General features: G+C 52.5%; 8 protein-coding genes across 8 annotated transcripts; 4 read left to right on the forward strand and 4 right to left on the reverse strand.

Annotated features, from left to right (window-relative positions):
* Nucleotides 1-313: 313 nt before the first annotated feature.
* N7482_009051 (putative MFS quinate transporter) lies at nucleotides 314-2,313 on the forward strand (the record flags this gene model as incomplete). Its single annotated transcript, XM_056691175.1, has 5 exons — nucleotides 314-591; nucleotides 677-866; nucleotides 949-1,006; nucleotides 1,102-1,172; nucleotides 1,234-2,313. The coding sequence occupies 5 exons, from the start codon at nucleotides 314-316 to the stop codon at nucleotides 2,311-2,313; spliced, it is 1,677 nt and encodes a 558-aa protein (XP_056538881.1).
* Nucleotides 2,314-2,668: 355 nt separating this feature from the next.
* On the reverse strand, nucleotides 2,669-3,379 carry N7482_009052 (uncharacterized protein; the record flags this gene model as incomplete). The annotated part of the gene is made up of 1 exon (XM_056691176.1): nucleotides 2,669-3,379. The coding sequence occupies one exon, from the start codon at nucleotides 3,377-3,379 to the stop codon at nucleotides 2,669-2,671; it is 711 nt and encodes a 236-aa protein (XP_056538882.1).
* A 904-nt stretch (nucleotides 3,380-4,283) lies between these two features.
* Nucleotides 4,284-5,985, forward strand: isn1 (IMP 5'-nucleotidase ISN1; the record flags this gene model as incomplete). The annotated part of the gene is made up of 8 exons (XM_056691177.1): nucleotides 4,284-4,308; nucleotides 4,362-4,372; nucleotides 4,425-4,445; nucleotides 4,524-4,538; nucleotides 4,593-4,740; nucleotides 4,830-5,624; nucleotides 5,688-5,827; nucleotides 5,893-5,985. The coding sequence occupies 8 exons, from the start codon at nucleotides 4,284-4,286 to the stop codon at nucleotides 5,983-5,985; spliced, it is 1,248 nt and encodes a 415-aa protein (XP_056538883.1).
* Nucleotides 5,986-6,478: 493 nt separating this feature from the next.
* On the reverse strand, nucleotides 6,479-6,720 carry N7482_009054 (uncharacterized protein; the record flags this gene model as incomplete). The annotated part of the gene is made up of 2 exons (XM_056691178.1): nucleotides 6,479-6,653; nucleotides 6,716-6,720. Coding segments are annotated over 2 exons (180 nt in total), but the record flags the coding sequence as incomplete, so codon positions are not given.
* A 94-nt stretch (nucleotides 6,721-6,814) lies between these two features.
* Nucleotides 6,815-9,330, reverse strand: N7482_009055 (ATP-dependent 6-phosphofructokinase; the record flags this gene model as incomplete). Its single annotated transcript, XM_056691179.1, has 3 exons — nucleotides 6,815-7,966; nucleotides 8,039-8,500; nucleotides 8,590-9,330. 3 exons carry the CDS (start codon nucleotides 9,328-9,330, stop codon nucleotides 6,815-6,817), a joined length of 2,355 nt encoding a protein of 784 aa, XP_056538885.1.
* Nucleotides 9,331-10,087: 757 nt separating this feature from the next.
* On the reverse strand, nucleotides 10,088-10,960 carry N7482_009056 (uncharacterized protein; the record flags this gene model as incomplete). Its single annotated transcript, XM_056691180.1, has 3 exons — nucleotides 10,088-10,263; nucleotides 10,320-10,549; nucleotides 10,614-10,960. The coding sequence occupies 3 exons, from the start codon at nucleotides 10,958-10,960 to the stop codon at nucleotides 10,088-10,090; spliced, it is 753 nt and encodes a 250-aa protein (XP_056538886.1).
* Nucleotides 10,961-12,528: 1,568 nt separating this feature from the next.
* N7482_009057 (putative rhamnogalacturonase) lies at nucleotides 12,529-14,419 on the forward strand (the record flags this gene model as incomplete). Its single annotated transcript, XM_056691181.1, has 4 exons — nucleotides 12,529-12,751; nucleotides 12,817-13,283; nucleotides 13,342-13,467; nucleotides 13,523-14,419. The coding sequence occupies 4 exons, from the start codon at nucleotides 12,529-12,531 to the stop codon at nucleotides 14,417-14,419; spliced, it is 1,713 nt and encodes a 570-aa protein (XP_056538887.1).
* A 2,764-nt stretch (nucleotides 14,420-17,183) lies between these two features.
* N7482_009058 (phosphatase PAP2 family protein) lies at nucleotides 17,184-18,408 on the forward strand (the record flags this gene model as incomplete). Its single annotated transcript, XM_056691182.1, is given in 3 exon segments — nucleotides 17,184-17,260; nucleotides 17,316-17,840; nucleotides 17,856-18,408. Coding segments are annotated over 3 exon segments (1,155 nt in total), but the record flags the coding sequence as incomplete, so codon positions are not given.
* Nucleotides 18,409-19,147: the final 739 nt, after the last annotated feature.

The raw sequence follows: 19,147 nt of genomic DNA on the forward strand, positions 1-19,147 counted from the left end.
TGCTGCTTGGTGGTCTGTTCTCTGACCTGTTTTGGACGCGTATAGTCATGCGATCCTCGTTCTCGATGCCTTTGGGTCCTGCCCAACCCGCTCGGACTACCCCGGCCTTCCCCGCAGTGCGCTGGGGCAATCCTTTGAAGGACGGAGCGCACAATTCTCGAGTATTAAAGAAAGCTGGAACTTCCCGTGGATTGGTGTTTTTCCTACTTTCCAACCCAATTTCCCGGTCTCTCTTCCGCCCCTCGCCTCCTCGCCTACTCATTCACTTCTATTTTCTGCTCATCGAGCACTACTCCTCCCTCAACCGCTCATCATGGCCGGCGGAGCCAAGAAGCCTGTCAACATCTTCCGCCTGAAGAACCTGGGCGAGCCCAAGGAGGTCTTCAACTGGAGACTATGGTTCGCCGTCATCTCCTTCGGGCTGATGGGGGCCGCTCGCGGTATCGACGAGGGCCTCATCTCCGGTGCCTTCAACTCCAAGGACTTCCAGCGATTTATCCACTACAGTTCCTACAGCTTGGTGGAACAGACCAACATCAAGGCCAACGTTTCGGCCATGGTTCAGATTGGATCGGTCGGTGGTGCTCTCTTGTAAGTGAACCAACGAGCTGCGGTGGGCCCTGCTGGCGCTGGAATGGTGCACTAATTCGATTGCTCGTGCTCCTGTTGGCTGTAGTGCTTTCCTAGTGTGTGATCGCATTGGTCGTATCTGGGCTACTCGTGAGCTCTGTCTCGTTTGGATGATCGGCGCCGCCATTTTCATGGGCAACAATGGCAACCTCGGTGCGGTGTACGCCGGTCGGTTTATTGCCGGTCTGGGAGTCGGGCAGACCGTGGTGGTGGCCCCCGTCTATCTTGCGGAAATTGTAAGTCGGACGACCGCTTGGCGCGGGCCTTCTTGGCCCGCGCAACCTGACAGCAATGGGACTGACCAGTGATTCTCCACAGGCTCCGGCGGCGATTCGCGGTCTCTGCACATGTGTGTTCACCGGTTTCGTCTATTTGGGTATGTACTACTGCAATTCCCCTTCGCCCTTGAGGTGCTCAACAGGCTTCAGAGCCGTCCGAATAGCATTTTCTAACCAGTCCTCTGATTTCTAGGCATTGTGCTTGCCTATTTCGCCAACTACGGATGCCAGGTGCACATGGGCGATTACACTCACGCACGATGGGTAAGGACGACCATCAGAACCCCCTGATTCACGTGTATGGTCCAGGGCTAACAGCACGCAGGAGGTTCCGACCAGTCTCCATGTCATTTTTGCTGGCTTGATCTTCCTCCTTTCCTTCTTGCAATACGAGTCACCCCGCTACCTGATCAAGCAGGGTCAGGTGGAGAAGGCCATCTCCAACCTCTCCCACCTCCGCAACCTCCCTGCTGATCACGAGTATGTGGTTCGTGAAATCGACGCCATTCAAACCGCCCATCAGATTGAGATGGAGGCCACCATGGGTTCGGGACCGATGGGTATCCTTAAGGAGACATTCATGATTCCCTCGAACCTCTACCGAGTCTACCTCGCTCTGATGGCACAGATTATGTCGCAGTGGTCGGGTGCAGGCTCCATCACTCTCTACGCCCCCGACTTGTTCAAGCTGTTGGGCGTCACGGGCAGCAATGAGACCCTGTTGGTGACAGCCGTTTTCGGAATCGTCAAGCTGGTGGCTGCGATTGCGTGCGCCCTCTTCCTCGTTGATGTGATCGGTCGCAAGCGCGCCTTGCTGATCGGAATCAGCCTGCAGGCGATTGCGATGATCTATGTTGCTGGCTTCCTGACCGCTGTGCCAGAGATGGGCGTGGTCAAGAACTACAAGCTCCCGGCGAACGAGAAGGCCGCCAGTAAGGGCGCGATTGCGATGATTTACCTCTCGGGCTTCGGCTGGGCTCTCGGCTGGAACTCGATGCAGTATCTGCTGACGGCCGAGCTGTTCCCTCTGCGAATCCGTGCTTTCGCCACCTCGTTGGCCATGACTTTGCACTTTGCCAACCAGTATGGAAATGCCCGGGCGGTGCCCAACATGCTGCTCCCGGTGGCCGATGGCGGCATCAGTCCCAAGGGGACCTTCTGGTTCTTTAGCGTGCTCACCGTGATTGGTGGAGTGTGGGTCTGGTTCACCGTCCCCGAGACCGCCGGTCGGAGTCTGGAAAGCATGGACCGCCTATTCGAGCTGCCATGGTACCGCATTGGCCTCTATGGTAACCGGGATGCCGACGAGCGTGACCAGGTGGTCGATGAGAAGATCGAGACGATGATGTCTCAGCAAGGCACTGCGCAGCATGTCGAGCGACAGGATGCCTCGGCGCGTGTCTAAGGGGAAAAAGGGCTTGTGGATGCTTAGTTGCAATAATTCTACCGTATCAGAGATGCTATCTTTCTGATGAGATATACCATGATGAAATTTCAATGAGTGTACTTGTTTCAATGAAATACCCAGGGCTGTGAAGATGCTGTACGGCAGTACATTACATATTCTCCCGCGTAATCCCCCTTTTGCACTAACACCTTTTGCCACCTGATCGTGCCAACATATACCCAAATTCAAAAGTAAAAAAATAAGAAAACCTTCAAAGAAATAACACCAACGCAGTTCCCAACAAACACACCGCGCGATCTTTTGCCCCTTTCCGTACCACCAACATGCATTCCCCCCTTATAAGGTAAGTGCATCAATCGTCAGGAATCCCCGTCCTCGATGTTACTCCCGAGGCCAGTGACGCTGTGGCCATGGGAATGATGACAATTCTCGCTTTGAGGGCCGCTTTCTCGCGAGCTTCGGCCTCGGACCGGCCCCAGGGCCGATCACTCCGATGCAGATCCATCTTGCTCATCTCGCCGAGATACTCGTCCGGCAGATCGACCCGAATCAACACCCCCTTCGGCCGGAAGAACGTCTCGTTCCAGTGCGAGATGTCGCGGGAGAGTCGCTCTCCCTTCATGCCCGCCATTGCAGCAATCAAATTCCGCTGTTCTTGCCTTTTTCGGGCATTGCGGGCGACAAAAATTGCCGGAACCGCGCCCAGAAGCCCGATCATCAGGCCGCCGATCGCAAGGGTGCCGAGGCCCTTGCCAATCACCGTGCTCCACTGCTGTCGCGAAAGCTTGGCCTCATCGCCGATCACCTGAGTGAATTGTTGCCAGTCTCCAGGTGAAATGCCGTATTGAGTCAACACGGCCGGATAGTCAAATCCGGAGGTCGCGGCGGACGTTCGGGATGGGACTTGGAGACCTCGGGTCAAGGTGGATGCAACAGCCTGGCCAGGTTCATCGGAGCCCGGTGGGAGGAGAAATGCTTTTTCATCGAGAAGGTAATCGGGGCCCTCCGAGTGGTCATATGGCGGCAGAGCATCGCCCTGCCTTTGCTTTTCTCGTGTCTCCATTTGGGGCAATGTGTGGAATGGCAGTCTTGAAGCGACCAACATGCTCATAAATAATCGAGCGGCAGAAACCCAATACTTCCTTCTTGATTCGAAGACAGCGGCTCACTCCCTCAGGCTATACAATCGTGCCAAACGAGTCTCGAAATGCCTCTGCCTGAAGATGTTCGTTCCTGCACTGCCAGGCATCCGCGATTGCGCCCTATATACTTCTCCCCCGCGGTCTCGGTCTCGGTCGTATTCTACACGAAGCAGCGTCGTGGCAGTGCTGCCCGAAAGACTCATCGTGACATATCAAGGACCTGAGTTGTCGAGATCGTCGGTGCATCTAGACCCGTCGGTCCCCATTCCAGACACACCCCAGGCCAAGGAAGCTGGGCGGGAATCGGTCGCGATACGACCACAAAGTGCTGGGGATCCAGGAGTCCGATGATCACCGACCCATCACTCGATCGACTCTCCGTTGAGCCGAGCAAGGCTGTGGGCGACCGCCACTTCGTAATCAATCTTCCATTGCACGCTCACGATTCATAGGGTAGTTCAGCGGTGTCCTTAGTCCAGTCCAGTCTTGGTTCCAATCAGATGCCCTGCAAGCAAGAAAGGCGCCTTTTGGGAACTAGCTGCTCGGGCACGGCCTTTTTCCCCCACACCTTTGATGGTGATAACCATGCGTCACGAATGACCCCGCGTGAGTCAGACAGCCTCACAATCCCCAGTTGCGTCCGGTTCCCCCTTTTTTCCCCCTACGGTGGACATCCTAGGGGAGTGAGTCAACAATGTTCATGCTTGGCGCCGCTAGGTAACCATCGGGGACCGGAGGGACGTGCGCCCGGAGGGACTTTGGACTGTGGTCAGCAAGCCATGCCACCTTTCCTGATCGATCGACACTCCCACAAAGCAAGCAATCATGACGACTCGCTATCGCGTCGAGTGTAAGCCAATCCTGCTGTTTGCTTTTTTTACCTGTCTGCTGACTGGCCACGAGATGCCCTCAAGGTACGCCTTCGATCTCCCGAAGGATCGCCCCTCACTAACTCCGCAGGTGTAGACACATCGCCGGGACCAACTGGTACGTACCCTCCTCCGCCCCCCCCCCCCCCCCTTCCCCCCACCCGGACTGATGAGATCTGGACTAAAATTTATGTAGATTGAATGGATCAAGGTAGATTGCCTGCTATCTGGACTGTGTGGCTAGGTGTTAACACGACACTGCCAGGGCCTGCTAGCGGTCCCCTTTGTACTGCATTCCCAGCCCACGGCCATCTGTCTGGAGTCCAGCGAAGGGCTCAACACGGCTGCCGCCGACACCCACCAGCGCTATGCCGAAATTATGCGCGACGTGGAAAATCTGATCCTCGACCATAGTAAGTCCGATATGGGGTGTGCTTAGGCAACACAATTAGTTTCTTGATGTTTTCCTCTGGTCGGATTGCTCACCCCCGCGCCCCCGCAGTTGATCATCACGAACGCAATGCCCCGGGCAAGTCCAAGCTCAAGCTGCTGGTGCCTTCGGTTGGGACTTTTTTCACGCGCCTGCATTTGGAGGATGCTTTCAAGTACCAGGATAATCGTCGGTTCATTAGCCGGCGGAGATTCGTAGCCCCTTCGTTCAACGATATCCGGCTCATCTTGAACTCGGCCCAACTGCAGGGTCTCGTCCGCACTAGCGAGGTCCAGCTGGTGACCTTCGATGGAGATGTAACCCTTTACGATGACGGTGCCTGTCTGACGGCAGATAACCCGGTGATCCCGCGGATTATGCGTCTTCTAGAGCAAGGGCGCAAAGTAGGAATTGTCACCGCGGCCGGGTACGAGGAGGCTTCGAAATATTATGGCCGCCTACGGGGCCTCTTGGATACAGTTCATGATTCGACCACCTTGACTGCTGCGCAAAAGCAAGGCATCATCGTTATGGGCGGCGAGAGCAATTTCTTATTCCGCTTTGATCAGGACTCGGACGTCCGACTCGTCTACGTGCCCCGTGATGAATGGCTGCTGGATGACATGCGGGCATGGCGGGATGAAGACATCAAACAGCTTCTTGATCTCGCCGAGTCGGCTCTGCGAGCCTGTTCGGCAAACCTGAGTCTGCCAGCTGCCATCCTGCGCAAGGATCGGGCGGTCGGTGTCTATCCAGTGAATGGAGTCCGTATCAACCGCGAGCAATTGGAGGAGACTGTGCTAGTGGTGCAGAATACAGTAGAAAGATCTGCCGTCGGCTCCCGCCTCCCATTCTGCGCCTTCAACGGTAAGTGACCTTCCTATCTCCATTACTTGTTGGGGGATCATCTAACTCTCTGTGTCCATCCAGGGGGAAATGATGTCTTCGTCGACATCGGTGACAAGTCCTGGGGTGTTCGAGTCTGCCAGCAGTACTTCGGCGGCATCGACCCATCGAAAACGCTGCACATTGGAGACCAATTCTTATCGGCTGGGGCTAATGATTTTAAGGTATACAAGGGAACCCTTGTTCTTGATTGATCATGATCAATGACGCTGACTCATAGTTTCACCAGGCCCGTCTAGCTTCCACAACTGCTTGGATTGCCAGCCCCGCAGAGACAGTGGATCTTTTGGACGAGTTGGAATGCGCAGTCAATCCTATCTAACTCCGTGACGCACATGCCCTCTTCGTATTATATCAGTCTCCGCAGTCACATTGTAGCCAGCGGGATCCAATCGCGACAATTTATTTATCTCATACCAATAAAGCAACATACTACCAAGGTTTTGGAATCAAGTGCACACTCTGACTATACGAACAAATACTTTTTATCTCCTGAGACCGTGCGTAGGACTCAAAAAACGTGTTGGGTTGGACATGAAATCATCTAGCATTGACGAAAGACAGAGGGGTGGCTATATGTCTTAATATCTGGCAGATCTAGCTGCGACAACTGTCTATACGCTTCCAACTAGGGTTCCAAAAGTGAACACAAAAGAGCAGGCAGGACAAGGCGGAGAAGGCGGCACCTTATCTCCCAAGCCTAAGTGTCGTCCAGATCCATACGGTATCTGGGCTGCGTGTGGCGTATCATCATACAAACATGAGAGGGGGGGCATCCATCGTTGTGACATTTGAGGTGAAAACCGTCACTAACATAGGCGACAGTCTGGGGCAAACAGCATTGGTATCAGAGTGAGGGCCGGAGTTTCCGCGGAGCACGGTCGGGCGTCACGAATTCCGGTGACGGACCGAAAAATGGGCGACCAGGTCATGAGGAAGTCCTTCAAGGGGAGTGAGGGACGGAGGGAATAGAGTGGACCGTAGAAGGATCTGGAGAGGAGAGAAAACGAAAAGTGTTAATACCCAGCAGAAGGAGGGAGGGAACAACCAACACCATCGTCGCAGGCGGCTGTAGGTCACAGAGACGGTAATGGCCAACACGCAAGCGTCCAACGGGTTGCAACTGTCCGGAAAAGGGAGGTTGTCGGGGATTACATACTGTCGTAGATTGTCCAGGTCTCGGTGGCGCGAGCAGTAGAGCGGCCAGACAGGACGTTGACCACATTCTGCAACTCAAGCCAGAACTCCGACTTGGGCCGACGGCGCTGCCAGTCGGTCTCGGTCGCTTCCAGTCCAGTGTCGCCGCCCATTGGCGAGAACAAAACCTGTGAGCCCTTCACACCAATGACGGCGGCCGACAAAGGATCCGCGGCAATTTCATCTCGGCTCTTGCCAGCGTAGGATTCAAGGTGCTGCATACACTTGATGGACATCCGCAGCGCACGGACACGGTCCATGGGCGACGGCTTACCACCCTGCTGGAAGTGACCAGGGACAGCTGCACGCGACTCGAAACGACCCTTGGCTTCCTCCTTGATCATGTCAGCAACCACCTGGGTGGTGTAAGTGCTCGAGGCGCATTCGTTGCGAAGAATGATCTTGCCCGCCCGGTTAGCACCCTTGTCGCGGATAAAGTTGTCGCGCAGGAAATCAATATCGCGCGAGAGCATCTTGATGTCAATACCCTCTTCGGGAATGTACACTGCCACTGCCCCAACAGCCAGACCGGCCGTGGTCGCGATGTAACCAGACTTGCCTCCTTGCGTCTCGATGACGAAGACTCGGCGGCGAGAAGAAGAGGCGGACTGCCGGATGGCATCGCAGAAGACAATCAGGGTGTTCAAGCAGGTGTCACTTCCAAGCGAATACTCGGTGCCAGGCACGTTGTTGGAGATAGTAGCGGGCAGAACAACGAGGGGGATCTTGAAGGCGTCGTACTTGTCACGAGCCTGGCGCAGCTGGCTAACGGCAGTAAACGCCTCAAAGCCTCCGACCATGAAGACAGCATCAAACTTGTACAGCTCGAAGCACTTGGCCGTGCCTTCCATATCCTCCGAAGGCAGACTGCGGTTGGTACCAATGTCCGAACCACCCTCATTGACCCAGCTGTCAGACTCCAGCCACTTGACCTCACGGACCGAGCTAATCGGCTTGTCAGCGTGGTGGCGGCAGAGACCCGGGAAACCATTGTGAATCGCGTAAGGAGTGTGACCACGGGTTAGACAATAGGCCACAGCGGCGCGAGTGGCTTGGTTCATACCGCCAGCGGGGGCGCCGACGTGAATGATAGCAATACGCATTTTCTATAGGTACCAGTCAGAAAACTGATCGCTTATGGAAATTAATGAGGCGGTGTGCCAGCTTTTGCATCTCACCTTGCCCTCAGGGAGGATCATCTTGGGATGATCCGGGGTTGCTGTGTTCAGATAGGCGTGGTAGTATTCCTTGAACTCTGCATCGCGCAGGGTCATGGCCGCGTCGAAGTCCTTGGCCTGGATCTTTTCGGTCACATCCTTGGTGGCTTGGACTGCTTCCATAAGGGGAGTCCGCATGATCTTATTCTCGCGGATGGTGATGACGGGCGAAGGCGAATTAGGCGACATCTCCAGGACGGCACGAACGGCCTCGACACCCTGCAGAGTCGAAAGCCAGCGGTCGTAGGCACAGGCCGCCCCACCTCGTTGTGTGTGGCCCAAGACCGTGGTCCGGGTGTCCAGACCCAGCCGTTTTGTAAGGATATCCTTAATGATCGAGCTCGAAATCTTGTTAAGTTGGCGATCCTGGGCTCCCTCGGCAACGATGACGATCGTGCGGCGCTTTCCACGCTCCTTGCGGTTCTATTATTATGGGACGATTGGTCAGTTACCGGCCATGTATGTTGGACAAGTGAAGGGAGCCATTTCCTTTGGAGGAGTGAGCGCCATACCTTGGTAATAATGGAGCACATATCATCCTCCCAGCCGTCCCGCGGGGGCATCTCGGGAATGAACAGCCAGTCCGCACCGGTACTGATGGCGGACATCAGGGCCAGCCACCCACAATGACGACCCATCACCTCAATCACGAAGCCTCGCTGGTGAGAGAATGCGGTATCGAACACATCGTCGACCGCGTCACAAATCCGAGTCAGAGACGAGTAGCAGCCGATAGTAGCGTCGGTGCCCGACATATCATTATCAATGGAACCGACCAGACCGACGATGTTCAGGACCTTATAGGGCTCAACCTGCTCCGGGGTCAATTCGCCTGCCGCAATGAGGTCTGACAGCAGAGACGGCCACTCAGCACGGAAAACATCGGCACCAGTCAAGCTACCATCACCACCGCAGACCACCAGGGCGTCAATGCCTCGCAGGATCAGGTTCTTGGCCGCCTGCAGCCGACCAGCACGCTCTCGAAAAGCCATGCTCCGAGCAGAGCCGATCAGTGTACCGCCACGCGACAACCAGCCGCGGACATCCTCCCAGTACATCTGACGGATCATGTTGCCGCCATTGACCAGGCCCTCGTAGCCCTCGAAGATGGCGTAGGCCTCGCAGTCAGAGTGAAGGGCCATGCGGACGACAGCCCGCACGGCGCCGTTCATACCGGGGGCATCACCACCGGAGGTGAGGACACCGATGCGGCGCTTCTTGGGTGGTTCAACGGGATGTTTGGCGGGATCCATGTTGGAATTGAAGAGGGTCGACCGTCCCAGGAGGTCGAACACAAAAACCACTCAAAAGAAGGGGATAAGGGGTTGAAATAATGGGATTGAATTGGACTGGAAAACGACCACAGATAGGTGCCGGAGAGCTAGTGAAGGTCTGGTGGAGGGGTTGAACCCAATTCCGGTGAGAAAAAGCAGAAGTGGGGAGGTTACCAGGCTATTTCGTCACAGACACGGAGAGCCTGTTGGCAGCCGCGGAGGAGGGGCAAAAAGAGTAATGGCTAACACTTGAGAAGTTGGGTGGGTATTGAGGGGGGTAAATGAAGGACGCTTTTGTTTTCTCTCTCTCTCTCTTCGAGTCGGGTGAAGCTGCTTTGTCTGACCACATCTCTGGGCAAGGGCCCCCCCCTTGGAAGAAAGTACCTGCGACGACATGCAAAACGCGGCGCGGACTGATGTCACCGCTTGTCTTCCTCTTTGGGCTTAGGGCGGGCAGCCATGTCATGTGATTATCCTCGAGTTAGTCCGCCCAAACAGGCTAGTGGGGCTTGGCAGTAGGGCCGAGAGGAGCAGGTGATGCCGGTGGCACAACGGACACAATGACGCAATAACGCAGTGCGGGTGGTCGCAGCCCAAAATCACAGGCCACCAAGGCCTTTTACTCGATACGCTTTCTGGCCGCTTAACACAAACAATTTCCATATCCGGTTGCATCACAACTACCTAAGCGGAAGAATATCTGTCTTGAACAACACGATGAATCGTACCTCCTCTCTCAACGAGTCGTGTACCCGCCGTTCGCAAAAATGGTCTGGCCGGTGATCCATGCGCCGTCGGTGCAGAGGAATCGAATCACCGGCGCAATATCCTGCACCATGGTTAATCGGTTGCCCATGCCGTTACTCTTGTGGAACTCGACCGCCTCTGGCGACTCCTGGGGGTAGAAGAATGCTGCTTAAGGTCAGCGTCGGTCTTTCATGTCTCTTGGTTTCTATGGCATAACATACGCGTATCCATTGGGCCCGGAGCCACATTGTTCACACTCACCCGCCGTGCCTGCAACTCCTTGCAAACACCTCGAGTAAAGTGCTCCACTGGTGCCTTCGATCCCGCATATGAGGTATACAAGCCGGTGAAGGCGCCCAGCAAGGCAGTAACAATGGTGACGATCTTGCCATCGTCGGAGATGTGGCGGGCAGCGGCTTTGAGAATGAAGAAGGCGGCCTTGGAATTGATTCTATGCCAATACAAATCAATGCTGGTTTCATCATTCATATCCTTCTGGACCCGTGGCCACTTACGCAAACATAGAGTCGTACTCTTCCTCCGAGATCTCAGCGATGGGCTTCTTCAACACCTTCCCAACCGTGTTCACCACGATGTCGATCTTGCCAAAATCCTTGAGCACCGAATCAAACAACTTGTCTACAGCTGCAGCCGAGGTCAGATCGCCCTGGTAGAACACGACCTTCAAGCTAGGGTGCTTCTGCTTCAGCTCGGCTTCCAGTTCAGTAGCATTGGTCTTGCTACTCGCGGAGTTGTAATGGAGGCCCAGGTTCGCACCGGCGCCAGCCAGCTCGCGCGCTGTCTCGGCTCCAAGATTCTTGATCCCTCCTGTAATCAGTGCAACCTTGCCGTTCAATGCCATGGTGTAAGGTCAAGGGTGGGCGTGATATAACACGACAGTGGAATACTTTATTGGGAACTAGTTAATCGTCGCCCATTCCTTGGTAGAAAATAAATGAGCGAGGGGCAGGAAACTCTGAAGTACCTTCCATCCCCCATTATGGCACAGGCTGCGTTTATGCGGGCAAATTTCAGGCCGCCCTGCATAACTCACTCTTAAAAAGGATCCATGGTTGGTCGACTGCAAGAAGTGTGGGGCTCGTCGGTCTATAAGGACCACCAAAAGACCACTAGAAGACTTTCGGAGTAGATTATATATAGGATTTCTAATAGCTATCAGAAATCTAGGCTAAGAATATTAATAATATCTAAATCATAGATAGCCTAGTCGCTGCTACACGAAGAGAGGGAAATTGGCTATTTTATAGGCATCTCTAGCCAATAATATCCTACCCTCTCTCTCCTCTGATTTTGACGCGTTCTCGATACATTTGCGTGGCATAATATATAGTGGAAGATGATGTGTTCCTGTGGGAGGCGCGATTTTGGTTGGGCGTTCTGTCTAGGCGGGAAGCATGTTATATCACAAAATGCCGAATCATCCAATAGACCACCACTTTATGCAGTCAGCAGTTCCCCCACTACAATACTTCCATTTATAAATTACTACCTACAAGCTATCTTTATCTTTAGGGAGTATATGGAAAGGCTTTAGCCACTACCTATGCTCGAGAGGTAATTGGATGTTTGACTACTTGAACAAGCTCGACTGAAAGCAATGAATATTCCATGCAATGTAGGCTCAGCACATTTTCGCTTCGTCATCTGCGGGGTAACCGGGTTAATGTCGTCCGAGTTCCTTGAACAACACTCATCGTTTACAATCTGTACAGACTTAGCGGCGTTCATTTCGCTTGCTAGCGCGGCGCTAGGCTAACAATTTCAGACAATTCGTCCGCCAATGGATGCCATTAGTTACAACTAAAAACCCCGCATGATCTTCCTCTTGGCCATCGCAATTCATTTTAGTAACTAGTACGTAGTCTAGAAGATCTGTTAACTGCAAGCTTCTAAACGTGATCGGTAACTGCTCTTTCTAACTTTCAATATAGAGACATTCGCATCGGACAGTAATCTTCAGGCGGCCTGTGCTTGTTCGAAGTATATATGATCTACAAAGTAGCCACGGTCCGTCATTATTCACCATTCTCTGCTAAGGACACCATTTTCCAAGTTTGAATTCTCATTCAAGGGTTTTTGCACGTGTAGTGTTAGCGGCCGCTTCAGAAACACGCCCGTATAGTGGAGTCTGTGGAGTTAGGTTCAATTGCGGAGAAGTGGAGAGGCCACACTGGAATAATCCCGCGGAATGCGGGGCATCCCACACCTGGCTCATTGTTCATAGGAACTTTCACTACAGAAAAAGATTGAAAATAATAGGGATCGTAATATCAAGGTCTTCGGTGTTTATTGAACCGAATCAATATGGCTTGGACATCCTTCACGTAGTATATGAGAGGGTCTTAGGGCCCGATTATCCGCACATTCACCCCATAATTTCAGATTAATCCTTTCCTTGGGAGCTACAGAATGAAGAGCTTGATTTTTGCTGCGGCATCATTGCTGTTTGGCACCATTTACGCGCTCCCCTCCAAGACTGCCAGCGAGCCATTCTTAACACAAGTGGACAACACAACATGGGTCCTTGGCAATGAGATCTGGAACGTTACTCAGCAGCAGATCTACGGGATCAAGCTGATGTACAAGGGAAGAGACTGCGTTGGGGAGGCTGTTGGCCACTATGTAAGCTACAGTATGTGCTAGCCCTCCCCAAAGAGCAATAGATCCCACTTTTCTACAAGACTAATTCCGCTAAAGACGGCGCAGCGTCTAATTTGCAGTGGACCTCGGCGTCCATCACCAAACGAGGTACCTACCATGGCAAGCAATATATCGATGTCTCATTCACTGCCGCAGAGGGAGACATGCATTGGGTCATTTTCTCTGGTCTGTCAGGTGCCTATCAATATTTTGTGAACCACGCTCTGCCCACGCTTGGTGAATTCCGGACACTCTGGCGGCTGGATAATACGACATTCACAAAGGGTAGAACGAATATAAAGGACGAAGAGCTACCGCCCTTGAGTGAATACCTGCCCGGGAACAAGGTTCAGGATGAGACGTGGTTGAAGCCCGATGGAAGCGGTTATATCACCAAGTATGACTTTACTGCCTGGTCCAGAAACCAGGATTACTTTGGTGTATATGGAGGCGGGTTCGGGAGCTGGTACATTAACGCTGGGAAGGACTATTACAATGGTGATCACTTGAAGCAGGAGCTGATGGTAGGCTCATCGAGACGTCTGAACTACGGAAGGTGAATAAGACTGACTGTTAATTCAGGTCCACCGAGAATCATCCACCGGAGATGCCGTGCAGCTGAACATGATTCATGGCACTCACTTCATGGCCTCCTCTTCCGACGTATTCCCAGATGGCAAGATGTGGGGACCTTGGCTTTGGTATCTCGTATGTATCATGGGTTTGCGCTCCAGCAATCCTCTCTTACTAACACATTCTACAGAACGATGGCGACAAGCAGGATGCAGCCAAACGAGCCGCAGAGGAATTCCGCTCTTGGCCATACACCTGGCTGGATGACGAAGAATACCACAGTCGTGGCACTGTACGAGGCAAAATCATGCTCTCTGACGGGCGCCCTGCTAGCAATGCCGCCGTCTTCCTCGGCGACAACGACCCGAATAAAACTTCTTTGGATATGGGCTCAACATACTACTATACCGCATACGCTGATAGAAATGGCAACTTCGAATTCTCCAATGTTCGCGCTGCTACGTACGGTCTGCAGGCCTGGTCCAACGGGAGTTCCATCGCAGATGTGACCACTTCCCTTCACCAGAATGATGTTACCGTGAAGAAGTCTGCGGAGACAAGCCTCGGCAGCCTCACCTGGGAAGTGTCAACAAAGGAGAAACTCTTCCAGATCGGTGACTTCGATCGCTACAGTTATGGCTTCTTGCACGGTGGAGCACCCCACCAGCACGCCCTTGTCGCCTCATGCCCAGCCAATCTAACATATATCATTGGCGAGTCGAAGCCGCTCGACTGGTGTTTCGGACAGACATACTTAGGTAACTGGACAGTGCGATTTAAGGCCCCGGCTGCCAGTCAGTCTGCGGCTCCCAATCTGATCGTTTCACTGGCTGGATACTCCTCAGGAGCTAGCACTAACATCCTCGTCAATGGAGTTCGGGTTGGCAATATGACTAGCGGTTCCTCTTTGCTGCCCTCCGACCCATGCTTGTATCGCTCTGCAACGGGTGCAGGAGAGTGGCATTTGCTTGAGTACTCCTTTGACAAGGCATTGCTGAAGGAGGGTTGGAATGAGCTTACTTTCAACATGGTGAGGAACACTACTTGGCATGGGTTCATGTGGGATAGTGTTGTCCTGGAGTGGTGATATCGAGCTCAGCTCAGGTTGCTGCTCAATTTAATATCACATAGAGTGATGATTCTGAATTATCATCATAATGCACGTGGAATTGACAGACGATTCAAAGGCCTTGATAGACAAAAGTACTTACTAGGGTTCCAGTAGTTCACCACGGCAATGCCCTACCAAAATACTTAGTAGGATTGTTGCCTGAATATCCTAATTGGTATTTGTCCACCGTTTATTGGTAATTTTGAGGTTTACATCTATTGCCCTGGCGAATTATCGATACAAGAGATCATCGAGTCGCTTATCAAGTCTACATAGGTTTTCGGGTTTTCTAACGTTCCCTCGAGCGGGTTTGCTATGGCAAACACATAGAAACTTCAGTCTCCATTTACGGAAGAGTCGACAAAGGAAAGTGTTGGAATATATTGTGTAAACAATCTTTGCGACACACACGGGGAAGCTATATACTTGGAAATTACTATGCAGTTTGCTTCCGAATAGCTTCAAAACTGGGAGGGTTTTCGGCCGAAACAAACGCCCCCATGATTACCTTTAAATGATCGCTGAAATAGAAAAAAAAAGAAAAATGGAGACCAGCACTAGACCGAAGGATGGTGGGTTCCGCACTCACGGCACATGTATTTCTGAGCGCCTACTGTTCTAGCTAGGTCCTAAGTAGCTTAGCTGCAACTCTATAGTAATGTTAACACAAAGTCGGACCGGACCCATTACGGGTATATATATCCGTTGTGGCCATCAAAAAGTCAAAAAATTTCTGGACTCGCGGGGAATCGAACCCCGGACCACTCCCATGCTAAGGGAGTATTATACCACTAAACCACAAGCCCAGGTGTATATAAAGAGTCAACATGTAATGCTATACAGCCGAACGTAATATTGATATCTTTCAGGAGGTTATAAATGCAACCTATCACGTATATAACGAAAACACTGGTACCTAGTAAAGCTGCAAATTTAAGAGACCATTAATGATTTTCCTGTTGGAAGATGGCAATCATCTCGGTGTAAATCTACATATGTGGATCGGTCCACCTAGTACCCAGTAAGTTAGGAGCCCAAGAGAAAAATGGTTCGAGGGATACGCCGACAGGACCGCAGACCTTTTCGCAAGGGCTAACAGCTGGGATACCCGACAAACACCTTGGTTCTAACATATACCCAGGGCTTTGGTTGCTGATGTAGTCACAGTATGATATGTTTTGGGAATTGTGTCATATTTTGAACCTATTTGCAATATACAGTCTCAATTGAAGTTCAGGTGGTTAAGATATATATTAGAGGCAGAGTGTGTTAATGGCACATCGCCCGCTCTACTGGAGGTAGCTGGTGCACGGTCAATCTACACTGGTAGATAAAGTTGGAAAAGATTGGGATCCCAGGAAGTACATGGAAACAGCTGCCAATAATCCTCGAAATTCGGCGTTTGTATTGCATTCATGCTGCCCACCCCGGGCTTTTGCGTGGTGAAACCGTCGCTGAATTGCGCCAATCGGCTGGCCTTGGCCCTCGGAACCTAAGGCGGTCAAGATGGCAATAACCAAACCGAGGATTCTTGATTGCCTCCATGAAAAGGGAGCGCGACCTGTCGCCATAGATGGCTATTATCGGGCCATCGACCTTGCCGCGTTTCTACCAACTACGGCAGTCGCGGGCCCACATGGTTCGGTCGAGATAATGCTGCATGTGCTGGTATCCTGATCCGCCGTGTCCGGTCGCACCGCGAAGCCGTGCATCATTTCGGTCGGTAACTTTGCCAGCCATATCCATTGCGTGGTGGTCGTGCCTCTCACCGTCTACACGCTTTGGACGGGCCGGAGCTCATCCAGTTGGGATTCGATCCCCGAGATTATGGCCCTGGCGCTGCAATCCCAGCCGACTACAATCCTCAGAAATACAGGCGCGGTATTACTTGGCCTTTTTAATTTCTGCCCTCGTTGGAACTGCCCTGGTCTTCCGCCGGTGTGTGGCTCACGTGGAAAAAACACGCCGTGCGTGAGCAACGGGCCCGGTAAAGGTGAGCGTGGACGAGGATATCATTTCAAACTATAATGTGGCCTACTAGCAGCGCGCACACCGGTCGTGGATGCGAGGCCGTAACTCCGATGCCACCGTGACGCACTCCGTACACTATAGGAGTATGGAGGAAGGTAAACAAATAAACAAAGCCAGTCCAAGCCGTAGTCCATCAAACATTTCCGCAAACAAGCTTTGCGCACGATCGCCACCACAGTCCATGGATCATAAATCATAATAGACACGCAACTTAGTTAGTAGCGAAACAAAGGCAAGCTCTTCCACACGTGCACCTGCCGGCATGCCCTTTTGGGAATCAAGTTGGGGATTAAACTCGTCGTGCTCAGCCACGCCGCTTGGCGCACACCAAGGGGATCGATTTGTAGCTGCCTAGAACCCCACTCATTTCTTCCTCCCCTTGGACCCTCTTTTCCTCTGCTTCTTCTACTTTGCTTTCCTCTTGCCCACTTCGAGCCCCTCGAGACCCTCACGCCTTTCTCACGCCCCCCGGCATTCCTTGCAATTCATTCGAAATTGGGTTGCAACCTGCCCCGCCGCCCGGGGATTGTTGCCTAGCGCCACAGGCTAAACACGAGCTTGCAGCATCGACGTCATCCCATTCCGCGCGTATCACTGGGAATTTGTTTATCTGGTAGGCTGCAATAGGCGGTTGCGTGATCGCTGGGATATATAAACCACTTATATGGGCGAGTATAGCACAATCAGTCTGGAGCACGGAACAGGCGCAATGCCCGCCAAGGATGCGCTCGCGCACATCTCGAAGCTACTGGTGCTGTCGTATATTGTTGATTGGGTATTCATCGTGTACGTCCGGCCGGCATTAATATCTTGGAAGCTTTTTAACCCATTGATCGAATAGTGGAGTCGCCCTGATCGGCTACGGATTCTATAAGCTGGATCCCAACCAGCACCCTTTCTCCCTCACGGACCCGACCATCTCCTTCCCCTACACCGAGCATGAGACTGTCACCAACGAGACCCTTGTCCTTGTCGGCTTGTTTGCGCCAGCCATCATTATCCTAATCGGGACTTTGTTGCTCATCTCGGGTACCGCTACGGTCGCGGGCACAAAGTCGTCCAAATCGCAGCTCTTGCGCCGCACGCTCTGGGAGTGGAATGTGGGTTGGATGGGACTGGCTCTTGCTCTGGCAGGCGCCTGGATGTCTACACAAGGATTGAAGACTCTGCTCGGAAAGCCACGTCCGGATCTGCTGGCACGATGTGACCCAGATGTCAGCACAATCGCCCAGCATGTGGTCGGCGGCCTCGGTGAGCGCCCTGAGGGGGCCCCGGTTCTGGTGGACTGGGGGATCTGCCGGGATCAATCCTACAACCTGCGCGTTGATGGGTTCGCCAGCTTTCCTAGTGGCCATTCATCCTGTGAGTACTGATCCTGAAGTGACCTGACGAACAATTGCTCATTCAATACCTCGCTAGTTTCTTTCGCCGGACTTGGCTATCTGACACTATGGCTAGTTGCGAAACTCTCTGTCGGATTTCCCTACTTGCCTCAATTCCCAGTCGAGGGACAAGATCATAGCGATGACCGATGTTCAGTCCGCACGCGTGGTGCCGCACCCCCTGTGCTGCTGATGATCCTCGCTTTCGTACCCACTGCTACGGCATTTTTCATCTCAGCATCCCGCTGGTTCAACTACCGGCACCATGGGTTTGATGTTATATCTGGATCTCTCATTGGAATCGTCTTTGCCTATATCGGTTTCCGAATGTACTACATTCCCATCCGCCGTGGAGCAGGTTGGGCATGGGGCCCTCGAAGTCACCGCAGGGCATTCATCCGAGGAATTGGATTCCCAAGCTCTCTCGGGACGGACAGCTGGTCGTATAACCGCACCACTCAGCCCACCCAAGCTACCAATGCTACTGGCCACAGTGAGCCCGAACCCGATGTTGAAAACATCCCGGTGAGAGACCAGACCGAACAAGTGGCTGTAAGTGAAAGGGTGTAAAGCTGCATTTCGGCCATTTTCCTTCTTTTTACATATTAATATTTCACGATGTCGAAATATGTGGAACGTAACTTACCATTAAGAACGGGCTTATTCATCAAGTGCCTTCTTTTATGTTTTTGTATAATATACTTCTGGATTACTCATGAGTTCGAGCGTTATAACCGCCAAGTATCGATCTTACGGACGATCAGTGCGCCCGTACGCACCATAGGGAAGCTTGCAACAGCACCCGCTGACTTTCTCTACCATCATCCATCAATCTGATCTTCATCGCAATCTCATTGAACATCTCCCTTACTAGCCTATACCGATATCGCTACGTTCGACAAACGATTCTATGTTTTCAGACGTGAACTTCAATACAAATATATCTGTTGGAGCAGTGACCAATGCATCCAGCTGATGCTCATGTCGAGCCTTCCATGACACCTCGATATATTTATACCCGTAGATATCGAGTTCTTTGATTTTGCGTGTTTGCAAGCACATGAAGGTTACTTTCGCGGGAGATTTATAATGTCGATGACGTAATAGCTTCAAGACCCTCGGCCTACATGGTGGTCTGATGCGGTTGTTGGCTTGAGAAAAGCAAGTACTGTAGAAGTCACTTCTAGATTTGTAGTCACTAATTTGCGTGCTGGAGCTAATCCGAGGCCCCGTCAAAAATGCAGACAAATGCTCACTCTGAATAATCAACGGCCTCTGAGATCCGGGTCCC

This window comes from Penicillium canariense, assembly GCF_028826845.1.
Source record: "Penicillium canariense strain IBT 26290 chromosome Unknown utg000007l_segment0_segment0, whole genome shotgun sequence".
NCBI classification, from domain to species: Eukaryota; Fungi; Ascomycota; class Eurotiomycetes; order Eurotiales; family Aspergillaceae; genus Penicillium; species Penicillium canariense.